The following is a 19,806-nucleotide window of genomic DNA, read 5'->3' on the forward strand; positions in this document are numbered from 1 at the left end:
CGTTCGATTTACACTGCACATGTGCAGACGGAAATACGTGCGGGTCGATAACCGCAATTAGTCCAGGTGCTTTCTTTTAATTACCACTGATCCAACCTTGCGATAATCGGGGCAGGATGGGGCCGCCGTACGAAAATCGTACGACTGTTAGATCATTGGACGAAACGTTTCATCCGATGATCGCAAGGTGTATGGGCAGCTTAAGGGTCAGCCTACACCTTACAATCTGCCCAGACAATCTCTGCACAATCAAATGTAGATTTACCATAACCTATGTAATATGAGGACCCACCTAATCTATCCAACCAATCAGGCGTGCCCTTGCATTACATTGTAATTTGTTGGTTGATCTAAAGCTGATTGCATAATCAGTCTGTGGTCAGCTTTAAGCTCATGACACACATTGCAATCTGATTGTATAATCTTCTTTAGATCTAGCACTAACTATGTAATACAAGGACCTGCCTGATTGGATACAAATTGATCATCTATATATACAAAAAAAAGCCTGCCGTGATACTAATTCAATGGATCATATAGGTTTGCCCTCATATTACAAAATATGGTCCATCTAAAGATCATACAGGGATAGTAAAATCAGATTGTGCAGCATGTGGCCAGCTTCAGTAAAATGCTGCATCTGGATTCCCAGACCAGTGCGGTAATACACGTGACTTTTATTATTTACATTTTAAGTTTTTAGTCCACGTCCCTGACCACACAGGAAGTGGGCACAGATCTGTGTAACGGGGGCACAGCAATACAAAGCTCAAAACGAGACCTGTACTTAAAATCTGGAAGCTGTCATTCCTAATCCCTCGTTTTGCATAGGATAGATGTCTGGCTGTCAGAATCCAGCAACCGTTTTTTTATATCCTGGAAGAGGAATGCAGATAAGGAGCTCGGACCTGTCTTCATATTCTGCTACCTTGTTCCAGGTTGGACATTAAGAATTTTTTTTTTTTTTTTTTGCTGTGTCCTGAATAGAAAGAGTTCTCCCGGTGTCCCCACAGGATGTGATGGGAAATCTCTCCAACGGGGACTAGAACAGCAATAAAAACTTGACAGAAGCTCTATACAGCTTTCACTTTATTCAGAGATTTCATACTGAAGCTTTATTAAAGGGCCAGTCCACCCAAATCTAACATTTGATTTTTCAGTATGGATCCCGGAGAGTTGGTCAACCTAACGGTTTCTTATGTTGGTTTCAGACTTTGGGGCAACATTTCTGCACCTTAGATCTGGACCATCCCCAGGGCTCCCAACCACCTGTTGGATTTTTCAGAAATGGAAGAAACCAGCAAGTGATTACCCAACTCGGATCCACCTATCATTGAATTGCATTGTACCATTTGGGTGGACTGACTCTTAAAAAAACAAAATCATCCTTCAGATGGCAGCAACCCCCAATAAATAATCATTTTTTTATCATATATTTGGTGATTTTAATATAGTTACCTTGGTAAAAGGCCGGCGTAGGTGCTACTGGCATTGCCACATAGGATCTGCAGCACTGCCTTGTCCAGTCACCATCATTAATTTGCTTCACTGGGGGCTTCTCTTCCTTTGGCGACTGGGGGAATCTGCGTTTCCGCAGGGGCAAACAGGTTTGGTCCTTGTACAGTCCTGTTTCTTCCAGCAAGTCACTGTGTCCCCCTGCTGGTGACTTTATGTTCTCCATCTTCACCTCCTTGAGGGTCTTGGCCCCCAATGCAGCTCCCTTTGCCCATAATCCAACAGAGCTTCGTGACATCTCATCCAACACGTTCTTTCGGATGCTGAGGTCCAAGGGTGATGCAGCCTCCATCCCGCCACCGTGGTGGTGATGGTAGTGGTGGTACTGTACGGTGTCCATCACACTCTGGATGATCTCAATCCATGCAGAGGGCAGCCTCCACCTGAGAAAATGTCATTGACACTTATGTGACACTAGCCGATGCTCTCCTCCTCAATCTATGCCTCTCCTCCCTCTCTTATCTTTTCCCGCCCCTTTTAATGTTTACCTGATGCAGCTTTATTTATTCATGATGTTGCCTGTAGCATTGGTCCTACTGAAAGGTTTTCATTGAAGTGTCACTGAAATGTCCTGAGGCTCTGTAGACCACCAGAGGTTATTGGAGTGTCCTGAGGCTCTGTAGACCACCAAAAGTCACTGAAATGTCCAGAGGCTCTGTAGACCACCAGAAGTCACTAAAATGTCCTGATGCTCTGTAGACCACCAGAATTCATTGGAATGTCCTGATGCTCTGCAGACCACCAGAAGTCACTGAAATGTCCTGATGCTCTGTAGACCACCAGAAGTCCTTGAAGTGTCTTAATGTTCTGTAGACCACCAGAACTCATTGGAATGTCCTGATACTCTGTAGACCACCAGAAGTCACTGAAGTGTCTTGATGCTCTGTAGACCACCAGGAGACCTTGACATGTCTCGATGCTCTGTAGACCACCAGAAGTCCTTGAAGTGTCTTGATGCTCTGTAGACCATCAAAAGTCCGTGAAGTGTCTCGATGTTTTGTAGACCACCAGAAGTCCTTGAAGTGTCTCGATGCTCTGTAGACCACCAGAACTCCTTGATGTGTCTCGATGCTTTGTAGACCACCAGAACTCCTTGACGTGTCTCGATGCTCTGTAGACCACAAAAAGTCATCACAAGTCATAACAAATCATCATCAGCCTTTCCTGCTTATGCAAGACATCCTGTATGAAGTTTTCCATCTTTTTGCAAACCCCCTTGCAGGACTGAAGCCAGCAACTAACCGACTCACTTAAAAGTTCATAAATTGCCTGCGTTTGTTCACGACTTGCGGGCTCTACTGACTCATGCCAGGATCTCCCTCTTTCCCTAACGCCTTATTCTACAAAGTCCCTGACAGCAATTGCACAGACTGACAGGCAGAATAGGAAGCAGCTTTGACATAAGGGACTTCCCCACTGTGAAATAACACACCCAGGTGCTTTCTCACCCTGTTCCCTGAAAGGCTCCTCCTACAGTGAGAATCAGAATCAGGAGTGCCATGGCTGGCCGCTCCTTATAAAAATAAGCAATCAGCATTACCTCAAATTACCTTGTGTTCCATAATTGCTCAGTCTCCTGCACGGCGTGCCCTGTTTACTCTTAAAGGTTCAGTCCAACTTTGGCTGCAGTTCACTTTTTAGGCAGCTGTTTAAAATGCCAGGGACTATGTGGCAGAGATCTTGCTGCTGGGGGCAATAGAAGCCAGATTACCCCCCACCCCCTCCCCCATCCACACTCCCCCTATAAATATAATATTCTTTTATAGACCTCTCATGTTGTTTCATGCACAGAGACAAATATGCAGTTCATCACCACTGATCTTCTTTTATTGTCTTTCAATCTTTGATCCAATGCCTGCAGCGAGGAAAGTCACGGCTTCTGATCTGTGTGCATGTTCATCCGTTGCTTGGCAAGTGTTGCAGCCGCCGGATGTGCATGACAGCCAGGCCGCTAGCATTTTCTGAAGGAGTCTCTCAGGGTGGCTTCCTGTAGGGCTCACTTAGACCTTGGTGTCCTGCTGTGTTGTGTTAATGCACATGCGCTATTGTGCATTGTGTTAGTCTCCATTTACACCTTCGCGTTCAAGCATGTTGCGCGTTTTTGATGTCTTCTGTGAACGAACGCGCATCGACGCGTGTCTTGCGCGTGAACACATCTAAAACGTGTTTTCCGCGCCATTACTCATTACTCGGGTGGGAGAATTCAAGTTTTTTTTCCAGCGTGTTAAACGCACACAAATGCATAGGGTAAGTTTAGTTGGCGTGTACCAGGAGTTATTATATGTGGGAGAGCGCGATTTCACACCCCAGTAGTCAATATTGTAGAAAAGAATAGGGAATTGTATCCTAGGGGTATGCCAAGACCAAATGCATGGTGAAAAAAAGTGGTATGCCTGTAGCAGAATCTGCTAAATGGGCTACTTCCCTGCGTTTGTCGCGCATGCAGCACCGGTGACGTGCTCCAAACGCAGGAAAATTGCACGCGAATTGGACCTGTGTACATGGAACACAGAGGTTTGAATGGGGACTTAATTAGCCCATTAAGGGACCATTCACATCATAGGGCTGTGCTAAGCAAGCTGGATCTGTGCATTTAGAGCATGCCGTTGCACAATGCATAGTACCATGTGCAAGGTAGGCTGGTGCGTTGTGTTGCCATTGGTTCTCAATGACATCCTAATGCACATCCTGGCACACAATCAGCGCTACTGCAATAGTGTGTTGAAGTGTCATTCATTTTCAGTAGCATCCTAAGCGACGCATGTGCACCATGGCACAGGGTAAGGTGTCAAGAAAAAGAATGCACGCCCAATGTAAGGTCCACTGTGGTGACTTGTATTTTTGGATAGGCTGCCTTAAAGCAAAGCATGTTAATGTGCAATAGAACGTATGTTAACACCCGTGCATTAAAAGCAATGCCATGTGCAAAGTGAACGGGCAGCCTTACCGCAATGCACTGTAAAGAGCAACTAAACTAGGGGTGGGCAACTCCGGCCCTCCAGCTGTTGTGGAACTACAAGTCCCATAAGGCATTGCAAGACACTGACAGTTACAGACATGACCCCCAGAGGTAGAGGCATGATGGGATGTGTAGTTATAGCACAACTGGAGGCTATACGGTGAGTTTTACACTTTTACATTGGCGTGCATTGCAGTAATATGCGGTTTTTTTTTCACGCGTTGCCAGAAATGGTGCAGGTCCGGTTTCTGGGATGTTGAGGTGCATTGCCGGCCCCTTCGTTTGCCTAATGCAAAACACACAAGAAAGTGTTCGGTCATAAGAGCCAATATTTCAGTTATAGGTGGACTTAGGGTCTTAAGCTCACCACACACATTACAATCGGATTGTACAATCTACTATAGATCTACCAACATCTATGTAGTATAGGGGCCCGGCTGATTGGGTATACATTGATTGGATAGATCAGGTAGGCCCTCATATTACATAGTTTTAGTAAATCTAAAGCTGATTGTACAGTGATTGCATGGTCAGATGCAGGGGCGTAACTACAGATCATGGGGCCCCATAGGAAAATTTGAATAGGGCCCCATGGCAAACCCTTTAAAATCTAAATCAAGGACAGGTAGCATTAAGGTGGCCATACACTCTACAACCATCGCAAGACTTTAGTCTTGCGATGGTTGTAAAGGGATTAAAAAAACGTACGATCTGCCTATCTTGGACAGGCAGATCGCACTCTCGATCATCGCAAGCCCGCCCCCCCGAGGGGCGGGCTTCCGATGACCGCAATGCTGAACGGGCAGTGTGCGCGTGCGCACATCGGTCCGTTCAGCATTTGTCTTCCGAGCACCGTTCTAACCAGCCGAGAATCGTACGATTCCCGGCTGGTTTTCGAACATGCTGGTTCGACAGAAGACGTGCGACCGTACAGTAGAAACGGTCGCACGTCTTCGTTCACACTGCTCGATTATCGTACGAAAACCCGATCGCATACGATTATCGTACGATAATCGTGCAGTGTATGGGCACCTTAAGAGCTGTCTGCATAGTCTCTTCATGTACATCTGATATCAACCCTTCTCGATTGGAAATGACATAAGGGGTACAGGGTGAACAGCCACTTCAGCAATCCTTCATGTGACCCCCTTCCACCCCCAGACCCCATAGCAGCCGCATGGGCTGCTATGGCCATTGTTATGCCCCTGGTCAGATGGTAACATGTATGGTGACACTTTGGCTGCTTATATCTCTGGGATCCTCAAGCATCTGAGCTCCTGTATAGTAGAGCTAGTAGAGGATTCCGTCCACCAGAGTCAGCTCATAAATCAGATTTTCAGACTTGACTTCAACTCACCACACACTTTACAATCTGATTGTACAATCTCCTTTGGATCTATCAACAACTATGTAGTACAAGGGCCCACCTGACTGAATACAAATAGATTGGGTGGTTTATTTATGATTGGTATGTATATAGCACCGACAATTGTACGCAGTGCTTTACATACCTACACAATCACATCAGTCCCTGCCCTCAAGGAGCTTACGATCTAAGGTCTCTATCTCACATGCACACCGGGCCGATTTAGGGCCGGTTCACACCATTTCCAGTGCGTTCCGGCACGTTTAGCTGCTGGAACGCAATGGATCGCATACTGTTTTGCTCCCAGCATTCTTGGGCGGTAGGGGGGTTTGCGGTGCATTCAAGTCAATGGCACTGCAGCCACACACCCCTCCCCATAGTGCGATTGCCTGCACCAGAACGCATACCACAGCATCATCCGCATTCCGGTCCAGTGCAATCGCAAAAAATAGTGCTTGTACTAAAGGGTCATTGCTGTGCCAGGCGTTCTGGAGCGGGAAATCGCACTGCGGGCTGGGAGGCGTGGCTGCAGTGCCATTGACTTGAATGCACCACGCCCCCTTCCACCCCAGAATGCCTGGAGCCAGACAGTATGAAATTAGGGGACAGTATGAAATGCAGGATTCATCTGGACAGTCCGGGTTTTAAATCCTGTGTCCGGGTTTCATGGCAGTAGAAACCCGGACACAAGATGTCAGGCAGACAGGGGCAACCAAAATTAAGATAGGGGCTACTGGCCCCCCACTGAAAATAGTCTCAACTGTGAAATTTATATATGAATGGGCGACGCTATTTACATATGAATAAGCCACGACTCCCATTCTGCACGCTGCTTGAGTGTTCGGGTTTCGCTTGAAGAAAAGGTGGCAACCCTATATGAAATCCAGGACTTGGTGACAACTTGCTGTGACGTCATTGCGCATGCGCGGTCATCTAATTGACGACTGCTGGCGGCCATCTTAGTGATGGACGCTGGCAGAGAGAGAAGGGGAGGAGGTATGCCGCTGGGTCCCCTCCTCTCTCCTGACACTGTCTGGCTCTCAGTCCATGACCGTGGGCCCGACTTTTTAGAGGCGGTGACACCAAAATGACTGTCAGTCATTTTGGTATTACCCCTCCAATGGTGTCACCCCACTGTGTGCGAGCAAACCAGAGAGGTTTGTCCTCATATTACATAGCTGTGGTAAATATTAATGAGATTGTATAGGGCTTGTACAATCATATTGTAGTGTGTTAGGCCACCTGAAGATTCTGGGTCGGGGTGGGTGGGGTAAGGACCAGGAAATCTGGTGGAGGGGAGGAGGAAAGAAGAATTAGGAGCTATAAAATGTCAGCGGGGGATTTAACCCCACAGCTAAAAGATGGATGATGGCCAGTCCTGGCCTACATAGTCATAGAACTTCTTACTAAGGAAGCTCTGCCAAACATTCAACCCCCAGAAGTTCTGAGAAATACTATTTCCTTCTAAAAGGTTATAAGGACATTGTCAGTATCGCCCACATGCAGGAGCGCTGCCAGTTTGTTCATGCGTGTTTGTTGCGCAGTTAGTCATGCCAAGGTTCAGTAAGGTTGTATCAAGCCGCAACATGCCGCACACAGAGAACCTGACTGCAGAGTAGGGCAAAACAATATTACAAATTACAATAATAAAACGTCCGTGGTGTACCAACCAATCAGATTCCAGCTGTCAATCTTCTAGTGCAGGTTGCAAAACAAATGCCAGCCCCTGATTGGTTGCTGTTAGCAAGTGACGCCTAGTTTTATGTGTCTCGCCATAATAAACACAAATGGTATCAGTGCATGCAGGAAAATCTCCAGGCTACGGACGGGTCCCCTCACACAAATGTGCGTGCCACATAGTACACTGTGTGGTGTCTTGAGGCACGCTGCATTAAGGCTAGGCTCACACCTATCCTATTGAGCTGCTGAGCTGTCTTTGTGCGGTTGTCGTGCATTTTTGCTTTGAAAACCCCCCGAAAATAGCTGCTGCACCTTTTCGCGCGAGAGGCGAATTTCTACCGTGCGGCAAATCGCAAAGGTGTGAACAGCTTCCATACACTTCAATGTAAATCTCTGTTTTGTGCGATATCGCGCAGCTAAATACGGCAGCCAATTCATTTGCAATGGGCTTTTAATATGCCTCAATGCACGAATTCATAAAAAAACTGTAGCAGACAAAATCTGGAGCAGTTGCCCATGGCAACCCAACTTCTCGGTTTCATTTTCAAAGCTTAACTGAACAAACAGAAGAGGGGAGCTGATTGGTTGCCATGGGCAACTGCTCCAGTATTTTATGAATTTCCCCAATGTGTATTAACATTCATTGCAGGGTAAAACCCGCATTTCTCCCCATATAACTGTGGGGTGGAGACCGGCCGAAAGCAAACCTGCGCTTTTGTTGGGGTTGGGGTGAGGTTGAGGTTTGCACCAAATCCAATAGGTTCGAAAATTGCCATTCCCAGCAAATGTATGCAGAATCTTGCTGGACTGAATTCACAGTAACCATAATGCACTGCCTGGCCTTTGAACTTAGGTCAGATGACTTAAAGGGCCAATAAGAGGACTCTTGAGTGAGTAAGCCAGCCCCCTCACTATAAAAGGATGAGGTTACATCAGCCATATTGACAATGTGAGAGGAAAAGCATAGGGAGTGCTGCTGACAAACTGCATAGGGGGAGACTAATGGCGCGTTTGTAGGCATTAGAAACTGTGAAAGTAGATGGAAACTTTACTAATTGTCATGTAAGTAGCAAAATACTGTGTATCCTAAGGATTGATGGTGGGGAGGAGGACATTTTCATACCTTGTTTCATCTCAGTGCTGCTGATGTCTTGCGGTCTCTTTACAGACTATCTCTGACCAGATGCACTACAGTGATAACAGGATGCATGTGTTCTATCACAGGACATACTGTATTTCCTAATGGATGATGGCTGCATGTGGTTTTACATTGGTATGTTTCCAAATGGTGACAACAGTAGAATACCCGGTAAGCACACAGGGGCAATGTGCTTAAAGACGAACTCCCTGGTACAATTTTATTAACCCTTGCAGTGGGGCTACCCTCACTCTGCAGGGGTTAAAGGAGAACTATGGGGTTAGGGCTTTTCCCCATAGTTCTCCTTAGGCCAACGGGAGGACAAACTAGCATCCTCCCATCACCCTAAGCTCAGTATACCGCGAGCTACAGCTCGCGGTATACTGAGACGCTGCAGCTGAAGCGGATCCCGACAATTATGTCTGGATCCGCCCTGCTACGTGAGTGACAGCTGGCTCTGCCTATCTAGAGGCAGAGCCAGCTGTACCCGCCCCCTCCCCCATCCATTCCGCCAGTCAGTGCTGGAGGATCGGAGCGGGGATGGGGGAATCCAGTCCCTCCCCTGTTACAAGGGTTAATAAATTGTCACAGCAGAGAGCTGTGACAGGATCGAGAAGTGAGCGAACGTCGGTATGTGTCCATAGTTCTTCTTTAAAGATAAACTCCCTGGTACAATTGTATTAACCCTTGCAGTGGAGCTACCCCCACTCTGCAGGGGTTAAGTGCTCATTTTTGCCTAGGGTAAAAAATAACAGTTATACTCACCTGCTCTTCCGAGGTGCCCTGCTGTGACAGTGCTCCCTCCTGCCTCACTTATCCTATGCTGCGGTGTTGGCTTGTCCCTCGCTGAACTCACCTCCTATACACTGTATATCACATGATGACTCATGACCTTAGACCGCTGCAGCGGAGGGGGAAGAGAGGCTCTAGGGACCAGGCTAAGAGCAAGCCAACTGAGAGGTTTGGGTGAATCTAACTTTTTTATTTTTTAGAACCCTGTGATTCAGGTGGGGGCCCGAAGGGGCATGGGAGGGGTTACAATATGACCATGATTCATGTGACACGCTGAATATGGGTGTAAAATGAAACATGATCATGAAAGGTAAACTTAGCCCTTAAATCGGGGCCTAGACACATGGCAAATGTTTTTTACAGCAAAAAAAAAGAGAGAAAGTGCAGTAACTCAGAGACCCTGCAGAACAAAGTGATCGGCAGTAGGGAGGTAGTTGAACGTGATTGGGTAGAATAGTTTGAGCTGTGGAGACAGAGACAAGACGGGTGTGTTTTCTACAATGAGAATTACAGTGTAATATATCCCATACAGATCAGATATCAGATAAACACAGGCAGGACAGTACTTGAGCTGAACTCTGTAAAACTCCTTTTCCGGATACTCTAGACCAGGGGTGTCAAACTCAATTTAATCGTGGGCTGCATCAACATTATGGTTGCCCTCAAAGGTATCTGTAAGACTATATAAATGTATCTAATCTTTATCATAATTGCCTCTGCATTCGATTATCACTGGTTTTAGTAATAACTTAATACCTACATCTGAAAGTAGAAGTCTAGGAAATGGCCTGGTGGGCCGGATTCGGCCCCTGGGCCTTGAGCTTGACACATGTGCTCTAGACCCAAAGTATTGAGCCCTTGCTGTGTGGTTGCAGCCCCACTGCCAGGGGAGTTTTGTGATTTCCCCATTGATAGGCTTCAATCCCAAAGCAGTTTTTCTTTTTTTTTTCTGGCAGCAATTTTTTGTGTGCCAAGGAAAATTGCCAGTCCAGATGTACCCTGGGCCGCAACCTGGGAGCCGTACTGCTGCGAAGTCCATCACTCCTTGTAGGTTGCACTGGTGAATATCAGGTCTCTCCTTAGACTCTACACCAAGGGTCTTGGGCAAATTGGCCACTGGCACCATTTTGTCAAGGAAAGAAGTAGAAGCCTAAATGTAGAGACCCAAGACATATGGTTTTCAAAAAATACAGTGTAGCATTGCAGATACAAATGTGAGAATATTGACCAGCGGTAGGACAGTTTGGCTTCAGTGAGCACAGGGACAAATGTTGAAATTTGGGATGCACCGATACCCATACTAGTATCAGTATCGATGACCATGCAGAGTATTTAGGCGAGTACTCATACTCACCCAAATGCTCCGTTACTTACTCCTGAAACCGGAACTTGCCGAGGGAGCATGGAACAAGTTTCCTTTCCAATCAGGAAGCTGGGCGGTGGGTTATGACCCGCCTCATGGTTTCCTGATTGGCTAGGAAGCCGGCTTTACTCGTTGCTCGGCATCCTGGCTTCCTAACCATGAAGAAAGCTTGGCTCCACGTAATGACCCACCTCCCAGCTTCCTGGTTGGTCAGAAAGCCAGGCTGCCTAGGAACAAGTGAAGCCAGCTTCCTAGTTAATCAGGAAGCCTGGGGGCGGTTCATGACATGCCGCCTGGCTTTCTGATTTGCTAGGAAGCCGGCTTCCCTTGTTCCCCGCTGCCCGACTTCCTGATTGGTCAGGAAGCCAGGCAGCCTCGGCAAGTGAAGCCAGTGTTCTTTCGATAGAACACCGGCTTCCCAGGCAATCAGGAAGCCAGGCGATGGGTCATGATCCACATCCCAACTACCTGATAATCGGGGCACATTACACCACTATCGCTATTAAGTATCAGCGAGTAACGAGGAAAAAAATGTTGGTACTTGTACTCGATACCAAAAAAATGGTATCGGTGCATCCCTTGTTGAAATGAAAGGCAAAGAGAGTTGTCCTTCCCTGGATTTCAGGGGGCCAATTGTTTTTTTTTTTTTTGAAAAGAATGAAGAGGTAGAAGAAGAAAGAGGAGAGATGCCAGGAGGCAGAAATGTTGATGGTGTTTGGACTTTTGTTAAGCGAATACATGATATATTTATTGACTAAAGCTGGCTATACAATGTAATATTTCTTCATTCCACATGCAGGCTGAACAAAGAAAACTATAACAGGTTCATCCATCAATGCTTACGAGTGTTGATCGATGAATCTCCCGCTATCTTCATTGTATTGTGACGGGGCCACCGTCTCATTGGCTGCTCATCGGGTTCTTGATTACTTTGGTCAGCTGATTGAAGGAGCTGGCCGGAAAGTCTTTGGACAAACAAAGCATTCGTCCAAAGACTTTTCAGCCAGCTCCTTCAATCAGCTGACCAAAGTAATCAAGAACCCGATGAAATCTGTATAGTATACGGCAGCTTAATAAACATAATATCCACAGTGGTCGATAGGTAGTTGTTGGCGATCCAGATGTGATTCCTTGTAATGAAAGTCACTTGGTCAACGATATCTGGGGACAGGCGGAAACACATCTCAATCACAAATCATCCAGTGAAGGCCCTCATTGATGTCATACTTGCAGCAGGACAGACTAGTACCTCCAGTGCATATTGGGCACTTGTAAGCATTTTAGTACGGGCTGTGCCATTTCTGCCCATGTTTGCTTCTCATGAAAAAACAAAAAATAAAAATAATTATAATAATTTTAGAAACAAATACATAAAAAATATTGATGGTGGTGGGTAAATGTGACACTGCCTTATATACACTGAGTGGCCAGATTATTATGACCACCCCATCAGTACTTCGTTGGGCCACGAGATAACTCCACGAGATGACTTCTTTGGGCCGCCTCGTAACACCACGAGATGTTGAAAGGTGATGCGAGGAATGTGACACTGCACTGTTGGCCTTCTGTTGTCTTGTACCAGTCTTGCCACTCTCCGTTCTGCCCTAACATTGACTAGTCGCTGACGGCCACAATTCACACGTTCAGACCAAGATTTTCGGCTGACAGTCCAGTCTTTAAACACTTTAACAACAGCTGCTCTTGAACATTTAACAAATTCTGCTGTTTTGCTGATACTCGCTCCATGGCTCCGAGCGCCAACAATCATCCCACGTTCAAAGGCTGTTAAATCGCGTTGTTTACCCATATCTTCAGAAAAAAATCACTTCTACTGTCGTGTTAAACAACCTGCTTCCCTATTTATAATGGTCTGGCCCTCTAGCAACTTCAGCGCAAAATTATAGCTAATTATAGCTAATTTGCCTACAAACGTCAGGTGGTCATAATAAACTGGCCACTCAGTGTATATATATATATATATATCTATATATATTTTTCTACACACACTGATAATGTTATTTACAGTCAGCTGATCATATTCACACGTATATCTAAAAATATTAAAAAGTCTATGGTTTCCTTTAAGATATGCAAATTTAAACAGAACGGTATGATTCTGCCTCTAGCGACCAAAACAGGATGACTGATAGGAAGGCGATGATGCAATGTGTACATTGCTAGTATGCTGATAGGCAATCTTTACACATTTAACGTAGTAAGTGGCCGCAACATCCTGTGCATTTATAAATCAGGAGAGGAGTGCAGTGAATAAGAATTTCATTGGAAATAAAATCAGCATGAGGGATGAAGCAATATATGGGCAGGGAGAAATTGTGTGAATTACGTACAGTGACGTGAGGATATTATTTTAAGTGGTTTTGGTACCTTTTATTTAAAGTGGAAGTAAGTGAAAAATTGGAAAAAAAATTATACGCTTCAGTCTAACGATACCATTAACGTAGCAGTTTTTGTCTTTCAAAATTCCCCCTTTTTAAGAAGAAATTCAGGAAATAACCGAATGAAAATGGGGCTACCACAGCGCACTTCTGAGTCCACCTGAATCTCGAATGGAGGAACCGGGGGGAGACAGTCACAGTGACACTGGGACAAGTGCTATGGGGCAGGATCTCAGCTCCAGATGACGTGATGCGCGCTAATATAGGTGAACTAAAATGGGAAGGTGGGGGGATCTGCAGTTTGGCAAGGAAGGAAAAAAGGGGCGAGCTCAGGTTTGGAGGGAACCTGCTCCAAATCTGAGCTTCTGTGAACACAAAAATGCCATGGTCCACCCACCCAATCAGCTGTGGGCCAGGGCATTCCCTGCCCTGCAACTAAACATAAATAAAGGGGTGGGATGCTGATGTCTGATGTCATTGACCTTATATGGCTACATGGCCATACTGGGTCAGTGTCATTGACTAAATATAACCATGTGGGCCTATAAGGTCAATGACTTCACAGCATCCCACCCCTCTGCTTATGTCAAGCTGCAGGCAGGGAATTCCCCAGCTGATTTTGCAGCAGTGGAATGAGCTTATTTCCTTGTTTGCGGGAGCTTCCTTCCATGTTCACAGGAGCTTTCTTCCAAGTTAGCAGAGACTTTCCTTCTATGTTCGCAGGAGTTCCTACCATGTTCAAAGGTGCTTAGTTCAATGTTTGCAGGAGCTTTTTTCCGTGTTCAGAGGAGCTTCCTTCCATGTTTGCAGGAGTTTCTTTCAGTCTTCAGAGGAGCTTCCTTCCATGTTTGCAGGAGCTTCTTTCCATGTTCAAACGAGCTTCCTTCCATGTTTGCAGAAGCTTCTTTCCGTGTTCAAAGGAGCTTCCTTCCATGTTTGCAGGAGCTTCTTTCAGTCTTCAAAAGGAGCTTCCTTCCATGTTTGCAGGAGCTTCTTTCCATCTTCAAATGAGCTTCCTTCCATGTTTGCAGAAGCTTCTTTCCGTGTTCAAAGGAGCTCCCTTCCATGTTTGCAGGAGCTTCTTTCAGTCTTCAAAGGAGCTTCCTTCCATGTTTGCAGGAGCTTCTTTCCATGTTCCAGAGCTTCCTACCATGTTTGCAGGAGCTTCTTTCCATGTTCAAGAGCTTCCTACCATGTTTGCAGGAGCTTCTTTCCGTGTTCAAGAGCTTATTTCCGTGTTCAAAAGAGCTTCCTTCCATGTTTGCAGGAGCTTCTCTCCATGTTTGGAGTAGCTCAGGCTTGAACTGAGTTCAGTCAGAGCCTGAGCTCCTCGCTACCAGTGAGCATTCAGAATACTTCTTCTTTTAATTGTTTTTATTGGTGACTTGGTCTCATATCATTATATTTTTAATGAAAAATCCAGTGTGTTTTCAAGGCATGCCAGCAACCTTACCATGTATAACTCTAGACTAGTTCAAACCCCTTTCATTCATTCAGCACATTTTATGTGTTATTTCATTCTGTATATTGCTCTTTGCCATACTGAATTGGTCTAATTATTTGATCAATATGAAAAACCACATAAATAGAAGCCAACAGTGTCTTCATTGTTTGCATCAGATAAACTGCCTAGAGAGAGAGAGATTGTTGCAATAACAGACGGTTGCAATGCAATGACTTGTGATTTTAAAGGGGACCTGTCATGAGAGAAGCTGCTAGGACTAAACTCCCTGTAAAGGTGCTTATTACCCGGCTGTGTTGCTGGACCTCTGGCTTCAGTACTTCTCAAGTCATGGAGCCAGGTCAGTTGTAAATAATTCACCTGCTGCATACATTTTTCCAGGTCAGACTTAAGCTGGTTAGAATGTTAGAAAAAAATTGTTTTCAGAATGTTGATTCGATTTTGTAATAGTTCAATTTTTTAATAGGGTCAGTTATGATTAAGGTAGCACTAAACTCAGGATTTAAATCTTAGAAATGCATTCAAGTACCTTAACTATTAACAAAAATGTATCTTACTTGTGTATCGCACAGCTGTACAACCTCAAATCATCTTTAAATTGGTGCAGACACTGTCCTTCCTTCTGGAGGGTGGCTACTATTGCTCCCCATGGACCCTGTGTGTGTTGTAAAGTAGCCACCTGTCAGGGATGCCGGCAAACGTGTCGCCACACCATGTGCAGGTACCCACACAGGCAGACCGAACACGTATGACCACACCAGACAAGCAGACAAGCAAATCGAGCAAATATATATATATTATTTATAAGGAGCCAAAACATAACATAACCCTCAAATAAGTTATCGCAACCAAAAACTAAGAACAAACCACAGAATACCCTCACAGGGTTTAACAGGGCATGAAAACCTTGGGAGCAGGGCAGTAGGACTCAGGAACATAAGCAGGTAACAGGACTCATGAATAGGGATGAGCCGAACACCCCTGTGTTTGGTTCGTATTCGAACATTCGAACCGCCGAAATGTTTGAGTACGAACTCAAACTCAATGCAAGTGTATGGGTGTCGAATGTTCGACCCCCATACAGCTGCCGGTACATGTGGCTGCAGCGGCCTGTGTCCCTTCAAATCCCCGCTGTTCTCCCTGCCTGTGGTGGCCGTACCTCTGCTGCTGTCTTCCCCTGGTCCGTCGGCTTCTCCGTTCCCCCGTCCGGCCGCAGCACCTCTGCCCCGCCCCCCTGCCTCCTCTTCATTGCAGGCTGGGAGCCATACCCAGCCTGCTATTGGATATTGTAAAATGCAATAGCAAGCTGGCTGCTGTCAATCAGCATGGGGGGACCTGATAGAGAACTTTCTCCTTCAGGCCCCTCCTCCGCTGAGCCCTGATTAGGCAAAGTCTTGCCTCTGACCTGTGGTCAGGGGCAAGACTTTAACAAATCAGAGCTTCAGCGGGCATTTTGTATTATGGAATGTCCGCAGTCGAACAAACCGTGAACTTCCCATAAAGTTCGGCGAGCGCTCGATTCGAACACTCGGCCCATCGCTACTCAGGAACATAAGCAGGGAACAGGACTCAGGAACATAAGCAGGTAACAGGACTGGTACCTAACAGTTCCCGGCTGCCTGGAGACACTGGCAGGTGAGCACAGGAACTGCAGTGCTTAGCTCCAGCGCCACCTAGAGGCGCTCTGGATCCTAACACCACCGCTCCAAGCTCACTCCCGTGATGGACTACAATCTCAATACAAATTAGTAAACTGAATGTCAGACTGTAGTCCATCACGGGAGTGAGCTTGGAGGGGTGGCTACATTACAACACACAGAGACCATGGGGAACAAAAGTAGCCACCTTCCAGAAGGAAGAACAGTGTCAGCACCAATTCAGAGATGATTTGAGGATCTACAACTTAGAGATAGTGGCAAAGGACTAGCGCAATTTTTCTTTGTTTAAACCATGGAAAGCAATGGCCAAGCTCCTTTTCACTCTCTGCCTATGTGCAAGCTTCTAATGCTGATATTATCACTGGGCAGGATTTGACCTCCCCATTGAGAAAAGAGGATAAAAAATGGCCCCACCACCTTGGAAAAAAGAAAAGTTTAAGGAGGGGCTTGTACACTTTTCTGAATACAGTTTTAGGTTAGTTTATTGATCCAGTGGGAAAAAAACATTATTATATTCTTTTAGAATTTTTTTAATGAACTTCAAGTAACATTAAACCCTCAGATTTTTTAACATAAACCAATACTGTAATGTGCGCCTTACTATAATCCATGGTAGTTTCCCTTCTCTTTGCTGCTCTTCCTTTTTAAATCCTTATCTCTTCTCATGCTGGGGGAGAACTTTCCTTTGCAGCTGAGTGCCTCTTCCTGTAGTGCTGGCTCAGGTTGTGAACCTTCACACAGACACCATGTATCCATTCCAGAGACAAGGCAGTCTGCTGCAAAACAGAAGTTCTGCCCAGCATGAGAAGAGATGCAGATTTAAAAGGAAGAGCAGCAAAGAGAAGGGAAACTACCATGGATTACAGTAAGGCGCACATTACAGTATTGTTTTATGTTAAAAAAATCTGAGGGTTTAATGTCACTTTAAGTTCCCCTTTAATAGCGTTTTAGAGAACTACAGTATGTGAGCATTTCATTAGAAAGAATACGTTTTTTGCTTACACTAGAGTTGTTCTTTACAACAGCCGACCAATGGAGAAGGCAGAAAAAAAGAACAGAGAAGGGACTTTCTGCTGAGGGTTTATTACCGTAAAATAGGGAAGAAGAAGATCAGTGGATGACATTAGTAATAACAAAAGAGAAAGAGGATGGGACAAGGAGGAATTAGAGGCAGAAATATATTTGTACCTTCGTCTAATTTACAACTGCTATATTTTCCATCCAGCTGTTTGCAAACTTACTATGTAAACATCAATCTATGAGATACACAGGGAGCATAGCCAACCTGCAAAGTAGTTCAGATCTTTAGCCCCCATTCACACACATGGACACGCGCAACAAAATGTTCAGCACATGAATTTCCATTAATGTCAAAGGCCTCCCTTCACACCTGAGCGTTTTGTCCCAAGCTGCAAAATGCCTGTTGCTGGAAAAAGTTCCTGAGCTTCTTTGGGGCAGTTTGCAGTGCATTTGGCCCCATAGACTTCAATTGAAAAGCTTGGAAAATGCAGGCCACAAGCGTTTTGCACATTTCTGTGCGCATTTTTACGCGCATTTGTCCATTAACTGCAATGTGTCTGCATGTGCGGACATCTAATGCATGTCAAAACGGGTCAAAAACGCAAAAAATTTGCAACATGGTAGCCGAAATGGTGCACAAAATCACGCTGAAATGCTGACACCTAGGTGTAAATTACAGCACCAGTCCCTATCGCTCCCTTTGTCTGTGATCTGGTGATTCTGGAACATGCCTATTCTTGGTACTGTACTACACCAGTCCATGACACTCCCTCTGTCTGTAATCTGGTGATCCCGGAACATGCCTGTTTGTGGTACTGTACTGCATCAGTCCACACCACTCCCTCTGTCTATAATCTGGTGACCCTGGGACATGCCTATTGGTGGTACTGTACTGCCCCAGTGCACACCACTCCCTCTGTCTATAACCTGGTGACCCTGGGACATGCCTATTGGTGGTACTGTACTGCCCCAGTGCACACCACTCCCTCTGTCTATAATCTGGTGACCCTGGAACATGCCTATAGGTGGTACTGTACTGCCACAGTGCACACCACTCCCTCTGTCTATAACCTGGTGACCCTGGGACATGCCAAAGTTCCTGAGCTTCTTTGGGGCAGTTTGCAGTGCATTTGGCCCCATAGACTTCAATTGAAAAGCTTGGAAAATGCAGGCCACAAGCGTTTTGCACATTTCTGTGCGCATTTTTACGCGCATTTGTCCATTAACTGCAATGTGTCTGCATGTGCGGACATCTAATGCATGTCAAAACGGGTCAAAAACGCAAAAAATTTGCAACATGGTAGCCGAAATGGTGCACAAAATCACGCTGAAATGCTGACACCTAGGTGTAAATTACAGCACCAGTCCCTATCGCTCCCTTTGTCTGTGATCTGGTGATTCTGGAACATGCCTATTCTTGGTACTGTACTACACCAGTCCATGACACTCCCTCTGTCTGTAATCTGGTGATCCCGGAACATGCCTGTTTGTGGTACTGTACTGCATCAGTCCACACCACTCCCTCTGTCTATAATCTGGTGACCCTGGGACATGCCTATTGGTGGTACTGTACTGCCCCAGTGCACACCACTCCCTCTGTCTATAACCTGGTGATCCCGGAACATGCCTGTTTGTGGTACTGTACTGCATCAGTCCACACCACTCCCTCTGTCTATAATCTGGTGACCCTGGGACATGCCTATTGGTGGTACTGTACTGCCCCAGTGCACACCACTCCCTCTGTCTATAATCTGGTGACCCTGGGACATGCCTATTGGTGGTACTGTACTGCCCCAGTGCACACCACTCCCTCTGTCTATAATCTGGTGACCCTGGAACATGCCTATAGGTGGTACTGTACTGCCACAGTGCACACCACTCCCTCTGTCTATAACCTGGTGACCCTGGGACATGCCTATTGGTGGTACTGTACTGCCCCAGTGCACACCACTCCCTCTTTCTGTAATCTGGTGACCCTGGAACATGCCTGCTGGTGGTACTGTACTGCATCAGTCCACACCATTCCCTCTGTCTATAATCTGGTGATCCTGGAGCATGCCTATTGGTGGTACTATACGGTATCAGTCCACACCGCTTTTCTGTCTATAATCTGATGATCCTCGAACATGGCTTCTGGTGGTACTGGAAAACACTCCTTGTTGCCTTTAATGCATGTAACATCATGAAAGTAAGTACCACTAGTAACTCACCGAATGTTTTTATTTGGTGTCTGGAATTCTCTTGATCCAGCATATTCATTTTGTAGCAGATATGCAGCACTGATATGTTTGGTTAGTTGTGTCAAATCTCCTAATACAGATTTTCTGACTGTTTACTTGTTAGAGTAGTAGGTGGTGACAGGGTCTCTTTATTATCCTGTTTATTAAAAAATCTGTCTTGATATCAGCCTTGATACACAGCATCAGTCAGGGGCAGCACTGTGAGCCAACCAAAGCT

At 45.8% G+C, this 19,806-nt stretch overlaps 2 protein-coding genes across 2 annotated transcripts in view; both read right to left on the reverse strand.

Moving 5' to 3' along the window:
* The window catches only part of BCL3 (B-cell CLL/lymphoma 3), a 66,149-nt gene extending 54,352 nt beyond the window's left edge, over positions 1-11,797 (reverse strand). The window contains exons 1-4 of the mRNA XM_018561329.1: positions 11,744-11,797; positions 10,475-10,600; positions 2,418-2,626; positions 1,459-1,898 (exon numbers count right to left, since the gene is read on the reverse strand). Coding sequence (XP_018416831.1) covers positions 1,459-1,898; positions 2,418-2,626; positions 10,475-10,600; positions 11,744-11,797 — 829 coding nt within the window. The remainder of the gene's footprint in view (positions 1-1,458; positions 1,899-2,417; positions 2,627-10,474; positions 10,601-11,743) is intronic.
* A 49-nt stretch (positions 11,798-11,846) lies between these two features.
* Positions 11,847-19,806, reverse strand: part of LOC108790971 (carcinoembryonic antigen-related cell adhesion molecule 1-like) — a 58,789-nt gene continuing 50,829 nt past the window's right edge. Inside the window, exon 5 of the mRNA XM_018561330.1 lies at positions 11,847-11,974. Coding sequence (XP_018416832.1) covers positions 11,847-11,974 — 128 coding nt within the window. The remainder of the gene's footprint in view (positions 11,975-19,806) is intronic.

Source organism: Nanorana parkeri, unplaced genomic scaffold (assembly GCF_000935625.1).
Source record: "Nanorana parkeri isolate BGI_ZX_2015 unplaced genomic scaffold, ASM93562v1 scaffold517, whole genome shotgun sequence".
In the NCBI taxonomy this organism is placed as follows: Eukaryota; Metazoa; Chordata; class Amphibia; order Anura; family Dicroglossidae; genus Nanorana; species Nanorana parkeri.